At 53.0% G+C, this 13,289-nt stretch overlaps 1 protein-coding gene across 1 annotated transcript in view; it reads left to right on the top strand.

Annotated features, from left to right (window-relative positions):
* TK1 (thymidine kinase 1, soluble) overlaps positions 1-13,010 on the top strand; it is a 13,533-nt gene extending 523 nt beyond the window's left edge. Inside the window, exons 3-7 of the mRNA XM_010856259.1 lie at positions 941-1,055; positions 3,911-4,004; positions 11,313-11,402; positions 11,698-11,817; positions 12,063-13,010. Of these exons, the coding sequence (XP_010854561.1) occupies positions 941-1,055; positions 3,911-4,004; positions 11,313-11,402; positions 11,698-11,817; positions 12,063-12,266 (623 nt within the window). The 3' untranslated portion in view covers positions 12,267-13,010. The remainder of the gene's footprint in view (positions 1-940; positions 1,056-3,910; positions 4,005-11,312; positions 11,403-11,697; positions 11,818-12,062) is intronic.
* Positions 13,011-13,289: the final 279 nt, after the last annotated feature.

Here is a 13,289-nt window from a genome sequence, read left to right as displayed (position 1 = left end):
CCCGCCCCGAACCTGCGGCCCCTCTCAGAACACTGGCCCCCCCAGAACATCTCCCGCTGTCCGACCCCCGCTTTCCCGCCCAGAACGTCTCTCCTCCGTGGAATACCTCGCGGAGGAGGCGCTCCTCCCATTTCCGTCAGACCCTCCTCCGCTTGGGGCCTTGCAACCACCCATCCTTCCGGGAGCTGGTCGTCGTTAAGCCCCTTTAAAGCCCCACCTGAAGGGCGTGTGCACGGTGGCCGGGCCCTGAGCGCCCTGCGGTGTTTGTCGCTTCCTTCCAGTGTGACTGTTTCCTTAGACGGCCCAGGAAGGTAGTCACTCTGAACACTGCAGAGTCAAGCCACTGGCAACTTTGCTTCCTTGAAGTGATAGACCGAATCCCAGACCGAGGTGGCGCCAGCGAGCTCCCAGTAACTCCCCTGACCCCTTCCTATATGGCCCTGGGGGAGAGCCCTCCAGCTCAAAGCCCTTGCCCACGATGGTGAGGCTCAGGGTGGGCTCATGGACACAGACTCGATGCTCTCCTTGTTGCACCAAAAAGTTCTGTTAGTTCAGGTTAGGTGAAGAACTGTGGGGTGAGATGATTTTGGAATGGAATCTGGACCCCTCTCCCCTGCATGTGGTCTTTTCCTTTGCCCACACCACCTGTGCTCCTAACAGAATCACTCCTCCAGCCCTTCCCTGGACCACCTGAGGGCTCCTCCTTGACACCCTCCCGGTAGAGAATGACTTCCTGCCCAGACATGCTCCTCCTTCCTGGGTCTAGACTGAAACTCTGTGCTGGGGCCCTCTCTGTCCTCACAGGTCTTTCCCACACCCTGCCCTGCAACCTTCCCCTCCATGGGTGGGACTCAGGCTGTAGACCCCCAGAAGGCGGTGGGGAACCCAGCTTGAGCTGATGGGGTCTTCCTCGCCCACATTAACGCTTGGGCCTTACCTTGCAGTACTGAGCTGATGAGACGGGTCCGTCGCTTCCAGGTTGCCCAGTACAAGTGCCTGGTGATCAAATATGCCAAAGACACGCGTTACAGCAGCCTCTTCTCCACACATGACCGGTCAGTCCCTACCTCTTCCATCCTGTCCCCACACCTTTTGTGAGAAGCCCGGTGTAAATTCACAGAACATACTGTCAGAGTTCTTTAGAGTGGATGGTTAATAATGCTGATGCCTGACAAGGAACCGTTTAAATCTGCAAACTTTCCTAGTTGCTTGGCATGGTACCCTACAACTTGGCCTTTCTTGGGACTCTAGCCCAGTGGTTCTTAACCCAGTGGAGGTGATTTTGCCTTCTAGAGTCTATTTGTAATGTCTGGAGATCTTTTTAGTTTTTAACCACAGGAGGAGATAAGGGCATGATGGCAACTAGTCGGTAGAGGAATACCACTAAACATTCTATGATGCATAGACCGCCTCATGACAAAGAATGATCCAGCCCCAAATGTCAGTAGTATCTGACTAAGGATACTACTCTTGACCTCCTGCTCTTGACCTCTATGGAGGATGCAGGCTGGTTTTGTTGGCTGCAGAGTGAATTTTATTTAAATTTGTAGTTGGCTTGTCCTCGACTTCCCGTCATCTCGTGGCCTTCGAGCATCCCCCTTTTACGTCTATCTGCCTGCGCCCTGTGGACATTTCAGTCCACTGCCTGAGGTTGGAGGTGAAATTTAGTACCATTCCTGCCATTCCGTGCAGCAGACTGGGGCCTCATACTTTGGAGCCTGAGACACTGTTGTTGTCTTCCAGACTTGTCCACCTGAGCCCCCAGCAGCAAGGCCATGCTGTGAGTGGTTTCAGGGTGGGAGCTTTTTTTTTTTTCTTTTTAAAGTAAGAGGTGGATTTATTTAGAGAGAAACATACACCACAGACAGAGTGTGGCCCATCTCAGAAGGAGAGAGTGGCCTCAACATACGGCATGGTTAGTTTTTACAGGCTGGGTGATTTCATAGGCTAACGAGTGGGGTTCTGAAGGCGGGCAGGTGCTGAGGCTTAGAGGGCCCTGGACTCCGAGTTAAGTTAAACATTGAGTGACATTTCCCTGACCTGCTGTCTGTTGCAGGCAGGTCATTTACATCTCCAAATTTGCCTTCTCATCCCTAAAACGTAGGCCTCCGCCGCATGGGACTCAGGGAGCATCAGGGGAGGACAGTGAGGCAGTAGAGGCAACACTGCAGCGAACAGAAGGGCAGCTTCTGGAGTCTGTTCAATGGCGTGAAATCCGAGCCCTGCCCCAGGGTCACAAACCCTTTCTGACATGGGCTCTAGAGGCCTGGACAAGCCCCAGCAGAGGCCGAGTGCTTGGCAGGGTGACAAAGCTCCAGAGACGCTGCTCTTGCTAGAGATGGAACCAGCTTACTGCCTTGCCTGCTCTCTGGTTTCTTATTTGGGGAAGGGTGGGGGGTTTAAAATGCAGGAAGTAGTTTCACACTCTTCCCAGAGCTTGAAGCAGGATGACCGTAAAGTAACTGTAAGATAATCACTACGGCATCGTTTTAAAAGTGAAGTAAAAGTTGCTCAGTCGTGTCCAACTCTTTGCCACCCCTCTGTCCGTGGGAGTTTTCCCGGCAAGAATACTGGAGTGGGTTGCCAGGGATTGAACCCAGGTCTCCTGCCTTGCAGGCAGATTCTTTATGGTCTGAGCCACTCTAGCTGTAAACTGCAGAACCTTCAGGAAGCTCCTAGCCCCTTGCAAGGCTAGTTCAGAGGAGCAGGCAGAAATGGAGACAGGAGAAAATAACATTGTAGAAAAACAGAAACTTTTTAAAAAGAAGACAGAGAACTAGCTTTCCTTTTCCAGAAGGCCTGGCTGTGGGGGCAGGGCAGGATTCACTGAGTCATTTAATGCACTGGAACATTCCCACATGCTGCCTTTCGCTTTCATACTCTGCTGGGTGGGAATCTGCCTTTAGGACGTACGAGGCAGCAGCATGAATGTGGATTTGAATGCCGACTCTGCCTGTTAATAGCTCTATGGTCTGTAAGAAATCCTGTGATCAGCCAGAGGAGTCCACAGGAGGGAATTCTAGGTCACTGCCCTGCTGATTGGTGTTCCCAGCTTATCTCTGCCAGCACACGGGGCTGCAAGTCTTAGATTCTGGTGCTAATGGTCTACCCAGGGCCATGGTAAGACTTTCATGGGCCCCTTTCTCTATCAGAAGAAAAAAATTATACTCTATGAGTACATTGCTAGAAAGACAAAAATAATTCAGAGTCACATTCTGGTTTTTTAAAAAATAATTTTATTGATTTATTTTTATTTTTTGGGGCTGGATCTCCCGTGCTGTTCAGGTTTTTCTCTAGGTGAGGCGAGCGAGGGCTACTGGAGTTGCGGTGAGCAGGCTTTTCACTGGGGTGGCTTCTCTTGGGCACACGGGCTCCAGTCGCTGTAGCTCTTGGCTCTAGAGCACAGGCTTAGTAGCTGTGGCGCCTGGGCTTCCTTGCTGTGCAGCGAGCGGGATCCAGGATCAGAGCTTGAACCTGTGCCTCCTCCACTGGCAGGCAGACTGTTTACCACTGAGCCACCAGGGACGCCCCTTATTCTGATTTTTAAGAGAATTTAAAACATTTCATTCATCCCCAAAGCGTCATGGGCCCTGGACACTGTAGCTCATGAATTAACCCTTCTGTGCCCCGGCCCCTCCCCTCCCCTTACACACACAGCAGAGAAGAGCTTGGCATCCAGGTTGACCTTTACCTTGGGCATGGCTAATTTCCAGTCCAAAGCATAAAGTGAAATAGCTCGTGTTGAATAGCTGGTTTTCTGAAGAAAGACCTTTACTATCCTTCCCAGATGCCTTCCCACGGGCACTAACTTCTCAAAGCTCTGGGCAGATGGCTTGACCTGCTTTGCAAGGAAGGGGTGGTCGTGAGGGCGCTCCCCTGCCTTGCCCACACTCTGGCTTTCTGTCCCCAGGAACACCATGGAGGCCCTGCCAGCCTGTCTGCTCCGGGACGTGATCCAGGATGCACAGAGGGTGGCTGTCATAGGCATCGACGAAGGGCAGTTTGTAAGTTGACTTGTCCTGACATTGCTCTTCCTGTGAACCCCTTAAGTCCCCCTTTTTCCTCTGCTGGTTTGGAGGTTATTGGTTCTATTCTGATCTTTAAGTAGGTAAATATTGTTAAGTTAATTTGCTTTAACTAGTATCTGAAAACCCTTTGAATTTCCCGTACTGCTTTCTGTGTTTCTGAGTTGTTTTTTTTTTAAATATGTATTTATTTGGCTGCTGGGGTCTCATTCAGTCTTCATTGCAGCATGGGGGATCTAGCTTCCTGACCAGGGATCAAACCTGGGCCCCCTTCATTGGGAGCACAGACTCTTAGCCACTGGACCACCAGGAAAGTCCCCTCTGTGTTACCGTTACATGGAATTTATTGTACTTTAAAAAAAAAAAAAATTTACAATGAACAAAAAAGTTTGATTTCTCAATACCAGAAGGAAGGGTTTGGTTTGGTTTGGCTCATTGATACTTCTTGCTTGTTTTTTTTGTTTGTTTGTTTTTATTCATTTGGCGGTGCCACGTCTTAGTTGCGGCATGTGGGATCTAGTTTCCTGACCAGGGACTGAACCCGGGCCCCCTGCGTTGGGAGCATAGAGTCTTTACCGCTGAACCACTGGGGAAGTCCCTCTTGCTTGTTCTTTGTGGGTTTATTTTTCCTCCTGCTGAAATACACCCTTTAGTAGTTCTTACAGCCAGGCTGTGTCGGTGGGAAGCTCTCCGTCTTGATGTGAAGATGGCTTTGTTTTGTTTTCTGGTTAGCGGGGTTGCACGTGGCCCGTGTTTCCCCTTGCTGCTTTGGAAAAGCAGCAGACGCGTGCCTTAGAGGTCAGGAGAAGGCGTCTCTGATCCCTTTCCTGGGCCGGGAGCCTGTCTGTTCTCTCTCAGAGCAGTGTGGTCCAGGGGGGTCTTCTTTTTATTTATCCTGTTTTATACTGGCTGTGGCTTATTTAACAGTCTGCTCTTGGGGTTTTTGTTTGTTTCTGCTGTATTGGAGTACAGTCGATTGACAGTGAATTAGTTTCAAGCGCACAGCAAAGTGAATCAGTTATACGTATACACACATCCACTCTTTGTTATTGGTTCTTTTTCCATATGGGCATTACAGAATATTGAGTGGAGTTCCCTGTGCTATGCAGTAGGTCCTCATTAGTTATCTGTTTTATATACAGTAGTGTGTGTATGTCAACCCCAATCTCCTAATTTATCCTCGCCCACCTCATGCCCCTGGTAACCATAAATTTGTTTTCTACATCTGTGACTCTGTTTTTGTTTTGTAAAAAAGTTCATTTGTACCTTTTTTTTAGACTTCACATATAAGTGATGTTATATGATATCTTTCTCTGACTCACTCCAGGTCCGTTCATGTTGTGGCAAGTGGCATTATTTCATTCTTTTTTAATGGCTGAGTAGTATTCCATTGTATATATGTACTGCATCTTTTTTATCCATTCATCTATTGATGGACATTTAGATACCCTTGTTTAAGAATCAAGCATCAATTCTGTTCCTTCTGTTGTCTTTCTGGAAACCTCTTTTTAAAGTCGTCTCCAGCTCACTCTGCATCCGGGTCATTAGGAGCATGCTCTCTGGCTGAGCTTGTGGGTTGTCTCTTGTGATCTTAGTTTCTCTCCAGCGTTTTTGCAGTGTTTTATTTCTTCAAATGTGTCTTGAATGGATGAAACTAAAACTCCCGAGGGACTTTACTTCAACCCCCCACCTCCACCCATTACGTTAGGGTAATGTGGCTCCTGTGACAAATAAACCCTAATTTTCAGTAGCTTACCATGAAAGAAAGGTATTCCAAGTCATCAGTGGTGGGATGGCCTGCCAACGAGGCCCCTGTCTTCACATGTGACTTCCAAGATCAGTCCAGGTGGCTGCATGCTGACGGTAGAGAGGAGACAACCCAGAGGTCCCTAGAACCCAGTGGGTCCCTGGGTGGTTTCCATATGCCAGGGTCCGCACATGTGCCGTGCCTCCGCTGCCTTCTCACCACTGGAGTTTTGGCATACGGTTCCCTTATCTGTGGACTTCCCTGGTGGCTCAGAGGTTAAAGCGTCTACCTGCAATGCGGGAGACCTGGGTTCAATCCCTGGGTCAGGAAGATCCGCTGGAGAAGGAAATGGCAACCCACTCCAGTTTTCTTGCCTGGAGAACCCCATGGACAGAGGAGCCTGGTGGGCTACAGCCCACGGGGTCGCAAAGAGTCGACACGACTGAGCGACTTCACGTCACTCCCTTATCTGTGCATTTGGTCCAGTGCTGTGCCCTGGAGGAAGAGGAAATAGAAAATTAAGGAAATACTTTTCTTTGTTAGGTGAGTGGTTGGCAATCTGCCTGCCCTGCCTTCCAGGTCCCAGGGCAGGGTGGAGCCAGTGGCTCGGGCTGTAATGGGCTGTAATGTCCTCCAGGGATGTCTCAGGCTCTGTTATGGTGATCACAGCTCCATGCTTCCCTCCCACCTGAGACTGGGGATCCTCTGTCCCCACACTGGGTGTATCTTTCGGTGTGTGCCCTCTGGAGATGGACTGCTGGCTGCCCGGACCTGCTCCGGGAGCCAGGCTGCATCCGTCTATTCACCCACCTTGTTGTGACCACTCTATCTCTGACCTCAGAGATGGTCAGCTTGCTTCTGAACACAGCTGTGTCGTAGCTGGCCTCTTCATGCACACACACACGTACACTTAGGTTTTCTTTTGTGGCTTCATGGTGGAGGGACTTGGGGTAAGAGGGGCTTCAGGGGAGAACAGGGCTGCAGCTCTTCCCTTTCTCTCCTAGACTCTGAGCTCCAGAAGGCTCTGGGGAGCCTGGGTCAGTTTTGGGGGGTGGCTCTCAGAACAAGGAATGAGAGCTTTGGGGAAGTTCTCCCATCCTTCAGGCCCGGTGTGTGCCCGCTAACCACTCTGCTCCCTGGCTGTAGGTAAAGCGTCTTCTCAGGGCTGAGCTGGACACCCTGGCAGGGACCTTCCTCTTCTGACACCTCCTTGGTTGAGAGCCAAGTGCCCTGGTTCGGGAGCTGGTGGGCCACTGGACCCCCAGTTCTGTTCTGTTTGTATGGCTGCTTCCTCTCTGGCCAGCAAGTCACAGTTGAGTTTCCATCACAAGTATTTATTAAACGCCCTATAGAAACATCGCCAGTCTTCTGTTCGATCCTCACCCCTGTGGGTCTTGCTTAGCAAGAAGTCTGGAGGCTGCCTCTCTACGTGGGGCCGGACAAAAGGACTGCCCCTTCCTTCCTTCATCCTTCCTGTGCAGACGAGGTGTCAGGGAGGGGTGTGTCTGAAGTCCCCAAGCTATCAGCTGAGGGTACAGTGATAGCTGGGCAGCTGGCTCCTGGGCACGCCAGCCTCACGGTGTCACCCTGAGTGCCCGTCTTTTCTCTGTTTTACCACAAGTACAAAGGGGGCTCATCTGGGAAAAATCAGGAAGGGCTATATCTAAGAAGAAAGTCCATAATTGACTACTAATGTCTTCTGTCCAGAGACCACCAGGAATAGCCCCAGAACTGAACAACTGGGGATTGTAGTTGCAGGGAGACACTGGCATGAGAACTGGGGGGTGTGGGTGAGGGCTTGGTTATTAGGAAATGGGGGCGGTGTCAGGTCATTCCTAGGAGGGTTTTGGAGGCCGGTTTGGCTCTTGATTTGGTGTCCTTGGAAGAGCGATGATTCTGCCAGCATCTTAAACGTCACCTGTAGGGAGGGTGGACCAGGAGGCCGAAGCAGCAGGGGTCACTCCTTTAGCCAGGAGGGGGGACATTTGGTACCCTATAGCCTAGGTGATGCTTACTTACGTTCTGTCCGTGCTCAGACATGCTTAGGGAGGGGTCTGGTTTGTTTGTTTTGACCATGCCACACAACGTGTGGGATCTTAGTTCCTGGACTAGGGATTGAACCTGGGCCTACGGGAGTGAGAGCTCTGAATCCTAACCACTGGACCCCCAGGGTATTCCCTAGAAGGGGTCTGGTTTTGCCCTGTGTGACCGGGCCAGAAGCTCATGAAATTAACTCTATGAAATTAGTTGTATGAAATTAATTCTGTTCAGCACAGCAACCCCAAGGCCCACTGTGAGCGCAGGCAGCTCCTGCCGCTGGCCTGCCCTTCTCTTTCGCTGCCCAGAAAAACAAAACAAAAATCACAGAACATTTTGTCTGCATCCTTCTAGTCTCCGTACATATATATCTATTTATAGATTGGGTTCATATCACGTGTTGTGACCATCTTTCCACATCAACAGACACCTATCCTTGTGAATGTACCGTGTCTTGCATGACCCGGCCCCTTGGGTATGGCACTTAAAGGCTATGATGGACGTGTGGGTGGACATTGGGCTGTCATCTGGTGTATTGGGGTTTATCTGGTGTATTGGAATCACTGGCCAAGGGGTCGGATTTGTTCATGCAGTGTTTTCTGAGCTTGAGCCGTATGGCGGCAGTGTTCTAGGTGTTGGGGGTACAGCCAGGGTCTCGCCCTTGTGCTTCCATTCTAGCTGGGGGAAAGAGATATGTAAAAGTTTTGGCAACTAGGGAAGAGAAAAGCCATGTTACTCACATGGAGCCCCGGTGGGGATCATGCTTTATGAGGACGGTCAGAAAGGGGCTGGAAGGAAAGTGGGGTGAAGTTCCCAGGCAGGAGTGTGCTCCAGATCAGGGGCTTTGGCCTGGTCAGCAGGAAGGACTTCAGCGTTCACCCTGGGAGAGCCTGGAAGCCGCCCAGGACGGTCCTCTGCTGGAGGGGCATGGATGGCTTGCAGGAGGGGGGCGGGGACTGCCGGGTCTGCAGACATCCCCCGTGGAGGGCAGGCGGCGGTGGCTGCGCACACATATTCTGTTCTGACTGCCTTTCTCTTTTCTTACTGGGTGGCTGACGTTGTCCCTATTTTCTCCTTTTGTAAAGAGCCTCCTCTTGGTTTGTCTTTCCTCTGGGTCATGTGATATAACCAGTACCACTTTGTTACATGCTGTAAATATTTCTTCCTGGTTTATTTGCCTCTGGATTTGGTCTGGGCATCTCATTTAGTCTTTACCATTCGTGGTGGAGCGGCTGAATCCTTCACTGTCACATCCTTCGCCCTGTCCCCTCCTGTGGTCTCTGCAACCTTCAACGCCAGCCGGGCTGCTAGGAAGCGAGGTCTCCGCCTGGGCAGGGCCGGGGTGCTTCCGTCGAGCATCACGAGGCTGCGACCACTGGGCAACATGACGACAAGGGCGGATCTCCTTCCTGGCTGCCTGACCTCCGCTTCCACCGCTTTCGGTCCTCCCCGCCCCCATCATACCTTGTTCAGGAAGCGGCTCTCGGCAGGTCAGCCCTGGTGCTGGGCGAGCAGATGAACCACACGGGCAGGCTTGTCACTGTCAAGAAACCCTACCTGTTGCTTTTCTTGCTGGATCCCCTGTGGTGATCATTTTTGTCTCCCAAGAAAATTCTGCATTGGCTAGGTCCTCTGAAGCCCCGCTTTAAATGTAACTTGTATTGGGGTCTTTGGCTGCTGTAACATGCACTGCAGACCAGGTGGTTTAAACCACAGACATTCATTTTCTATAGCTCTGGAGGCTGGGAGCCCAAGATCAAGGTGTGGGCAGGGCAGGTTCCCCCAAGGCCGTGAGGGAGAGTCTGTCCCAGGCCGGTCCCCTCGGCGTGCAGGTGGCCATCTGCTCCCTGCCTCTTCACATTCGTCTGCTCCTCTGTCTGTCCCTGGGTCCACATTTCCCCTTTTTGTGAGGACACCATTCCTACTGGAGTGAAGCCCACCCTACACACCTGCTTTAACTGGATGACCTCTGCAAAGACCCTCTGTCCAAATAAGGTCACATTCTGAGGTACTGGGGGTCAGGGTTTCAGCATAAGGATTGGGGGGGTGGGAGGGTTCACAAGTCAGCCCGTAACATAACCTAAAAAAATGAGTGGCGATAGAAACAAACGTCAGTAACGTGGTTGGTTACCAGTGGGCCTTCGGGGATGCTGCAGACAACCTGGGCAGCTCTGACTGTACCTTGGATCATTCAGGACCCCCTTCTGGGGGCCCCGGGTTCAGTGTTTGGGCAGAGAGTGGGATGGCATGTGAACAGGGCACAAAGTTCAGGTGGAAGAACTAAGCTCTCTGACCGCGGGCATCACTGTAGCAGGCAGGGTGGAGGACCCCTCGCGGTCCCCAAACCCTGGTGTGGAGGGACCATGACTGGACAGGGAGGGTAAGATGAAGAAGGTGCTCCTTCCAGGGTGGTTCTGCTCTCCACCTTCCCCGTGGATTTCTGGCAGTGTCTAGAAACGGTTTTGTTTGTAACAACAGGGATCAGGGTGGGGGGCACTGGCTGACAGGTCCTTGCAGGCTGGGGGCTGCATTTCTGTGACCTGTGACGTGTCCTTTAGAGAAAAGGAGGGGCCTCACCTGGAGCCAGGCTGGAGCCTAGGGGTGGGAGGTGCCATTTCCATAGTGCAGGCTCGGCAAACCCTGCAGAGGGCAGTCAGATCTGGCTTTGGTGGATCCCGCTGGAACTGGTTTGGGTTCTCTAAGCCCCGTCCTGGTCCTCGTCTGGGTGAGCCCTCGGGTCTTGTAACTACACACCTCCACAAGTAGCTTGGAGAGAGACCCTCTGCCCAAACACTGGAACTCCCCACTTCACCCAACCCACAGACCAGATAGATGATTGACCAGTGAAAGGTCACAAAAAGATTCGTTTAAGTAGTGGCCCCTTGGGCCACTTGAAATGAAATTTTATTTACCAAGTAAGGACTTTCTGCAGGTGGTGTGTTGAGCCATCCTGCTCTGTAAGTGGCCAGTGGAACTCCTGCCCCTTCTCCAGGCATCACATGGTACATTATGTTTAAAAGAAGAAAATAAAAGCAAACACACAGAGCCTGCCTCTCAGCCAGATAGCATATGTAATAAATTATTTGTGTGTCCTTAATCCTTAAACATCACCAGGGGCCTTCCTTGCCTTTTCCTGGGCTCAGGAACGTGAAGTCATTGCCAGTGTCACAGCCAATGGAGAACCTGGTTCAAGCCCGAGGCAGCGTCAGATCTGAGCTTTGGTCCACTGCAGTGGCAGACAGCCTCTCCACCTGTGTTGCATCACCCTGGTGGCAGGTCCAGGCACCTAGCCTGGAGTGCGGCCTGGCTCTGCTGTGGAAAGTTGGTGCCATGGGGGAGCAAGTTGGGAAGCTGTGGGTGGGAGAGCTGGGGTGGCCCTGTTCTCAGCTCCACCTGGATGCGGGTAGTGGAGCTTCTGGGCCTGGCAGCATGTCCGCAGCTCCCGGAAGCTGCTGCCCAGGGCAGAAGCTCACTCCTCCTCCTCCTCTCACCCTTTCCTCCAGTTCCCTGACATTGTGGAGTTCTGCGAGAACATGGCCAACTCGGGGAAGACTGTCATTGTGGCTGCGCTGGATGGGACCTTTCAGAGGAAGGTGAAGTGTCTGGTCCAGGTCTTAGGGTGGGTCCGGGGACCGAGGGGCCTGGGCAGTGCACAGAAATGGACAGCCCAGCGTGCCCTGGATGCCCACACCATGCCCAAGCCCAGGCACTCGGGCCAGCCAGTCCCAGCTCCCTGGGGTGCCCCGACTCCACCCGCCTAGGGCAGGTGCTCTGGGGGAAGGCGAGGTCCAGGCTTAGTTTCCTGGCTTCAGGGCTGTGAGTCAGGGTCTCCAGGAAAAGCCCACCCGGCGAAATGAGTGTGCACTCGTCTTTCTGTGGATTGTACAGGCTTTTGGGACCATCCTGAACCTGGTGCCCCTGGCAGAGAGCGTGGTCAAGCTGACGGCAGTGTGCATGGAGTGCTTCCGAGAGGCCGCCTACACCAAGAGGCTGGGCGTGGAGAAGGAGGTAGCTACTCCCTGCCTTCTCCCAGGGGTGGGGCGCCTACACCTAGAGGCTGGGTGTGGAGGAGGAGGTAGCTGCCCCCTGCCTTCTCCAAGGGATGGGTGGGTGGGGGGCAGGCAGGGGCGCCTACACCAAGAGGCTGGGTGTGGAGAAGGAAGTAGCCGCCCTCTGCCTTCTCCCAAGGGCGAGGGATGGGGCGCTGCGCCCCCCACCCCGCTCAATCCAGGCGCTTCCTGTCGCACGGTCAGGTCGAGGTCATCGGAGGAGCAGACAAGTACCACTCCGTGTGCCGCCTATGCTACTTCAAGAAGGCCTCGGGTCAGCCCGCCGTGCTGGACAGCGAAGAGAATAAGGAGAACTGCCCGATGACGCTGGGAAAGCCCGCGGAGGCCCCAGGAGTCCGGAAGCTGTTTGCCACTCATCAGATCTGGCAGTGCAGCCAGGCCAACTGAGGTCCTGGCCCCTCCCCATGGCAGGCGCTCACCCACCACCTGCTCCCCCCAACTCGCCCGCTGTCGCCCCCTGGCGGATGCCCGCGAGCTGCCCAGCCTTCTTGGAGGAGGAAGTGGTGGGGGAGGGGCATGGGGGGAGGTGGAGGTTTCACCACCAGCAGTTCCTGCTGCTGTGCCCTTTCCCAGGCCAAGGAGGCGGCTGGTGGTCTGCACTGCACACTTCCCTCCTCGCCTGCCCACCAGCTTTTCTCAGTTCCCATCCCGGCTGCGGGGCGATCACAGTCTCCCGAGGCCGGAGCTGGCCGCCCTGCAGGGCGGGATCCGGCCGCTGCAGCCATCCCTCTTGGGGTGAGGCCAAGCCACAAGCTGCTGTGACATCGGCGTCGCCGGCTTCTTCCCAGTTTGTGGCATTTGCTGTTGAGTTTCTGTTCTCACTGGGAAGTCCATACCCCAGCACCTCTGGCTCAGCGTGGGCCTCCTCCCACGCAAAGACGTGGTCCCTCTGCCTGGGACAGGGCTCCCGGCTGCCCCTGGGGATGGCTGGACTTATTCTTATTTCCTTTTGGGCTGAAAGCCCTTCCTGATCTGGCGATCATTTTCTCCAGAATTACAGCTTCTTCCACGTGGGTGGCACTCACCCTGCTCTGGGGCTCAGCTCCCATGGGCTTGTCTTCTAAGGAGGTGGGGGCTGTGTGTGTGTGTGTGGAACTGATAACTAATATTAAAATTTATTGGTTGGTAAAAGCATATTTCTCTTTTAACTGTCTGGGATTCCCCGGGTCTCACTATAGACAACCTCTGACATGATTCAGGTATGGGGATTTCCTTTCAAATCTTTTTCTAGTACTCCTGACCCCTTAACCACAAATCTTTTTTTTAACTGAGAGACGAGCATCAAGTATTCTAAGAGGCACGTTTGCCTGTTCTTCTGTCTGGGAGGTTTCAGGTCAAGATGAGTGGCTTCATCTTTTCCAACCAAGCCCCAGGCTCCTGCATCCACTCATCTTGACCTGAAACCTCCCA

The sequence above is a fragment of the Bison bison genome, unplaced genomic scaffold (assembly GCF_000754665.1).
Source record: "Bison bison bison isolate TAMUID 2011002044 unplaced genomic scaffold, Bison_UMD1.0 scf7180017864371, whole genome shotgun sequence".
NCBI classification, from domain to species: Eukaryota; Metazoa; Chordata; class Mammalia; order Artiodactyla; family Bovidae; genus Bison; species Bison bison.
The sequence above is the reverse complement of the archived record's forward strand: the minus strand, read 5'-3'. Positions and strand labels throughout refer to the sequence as shown.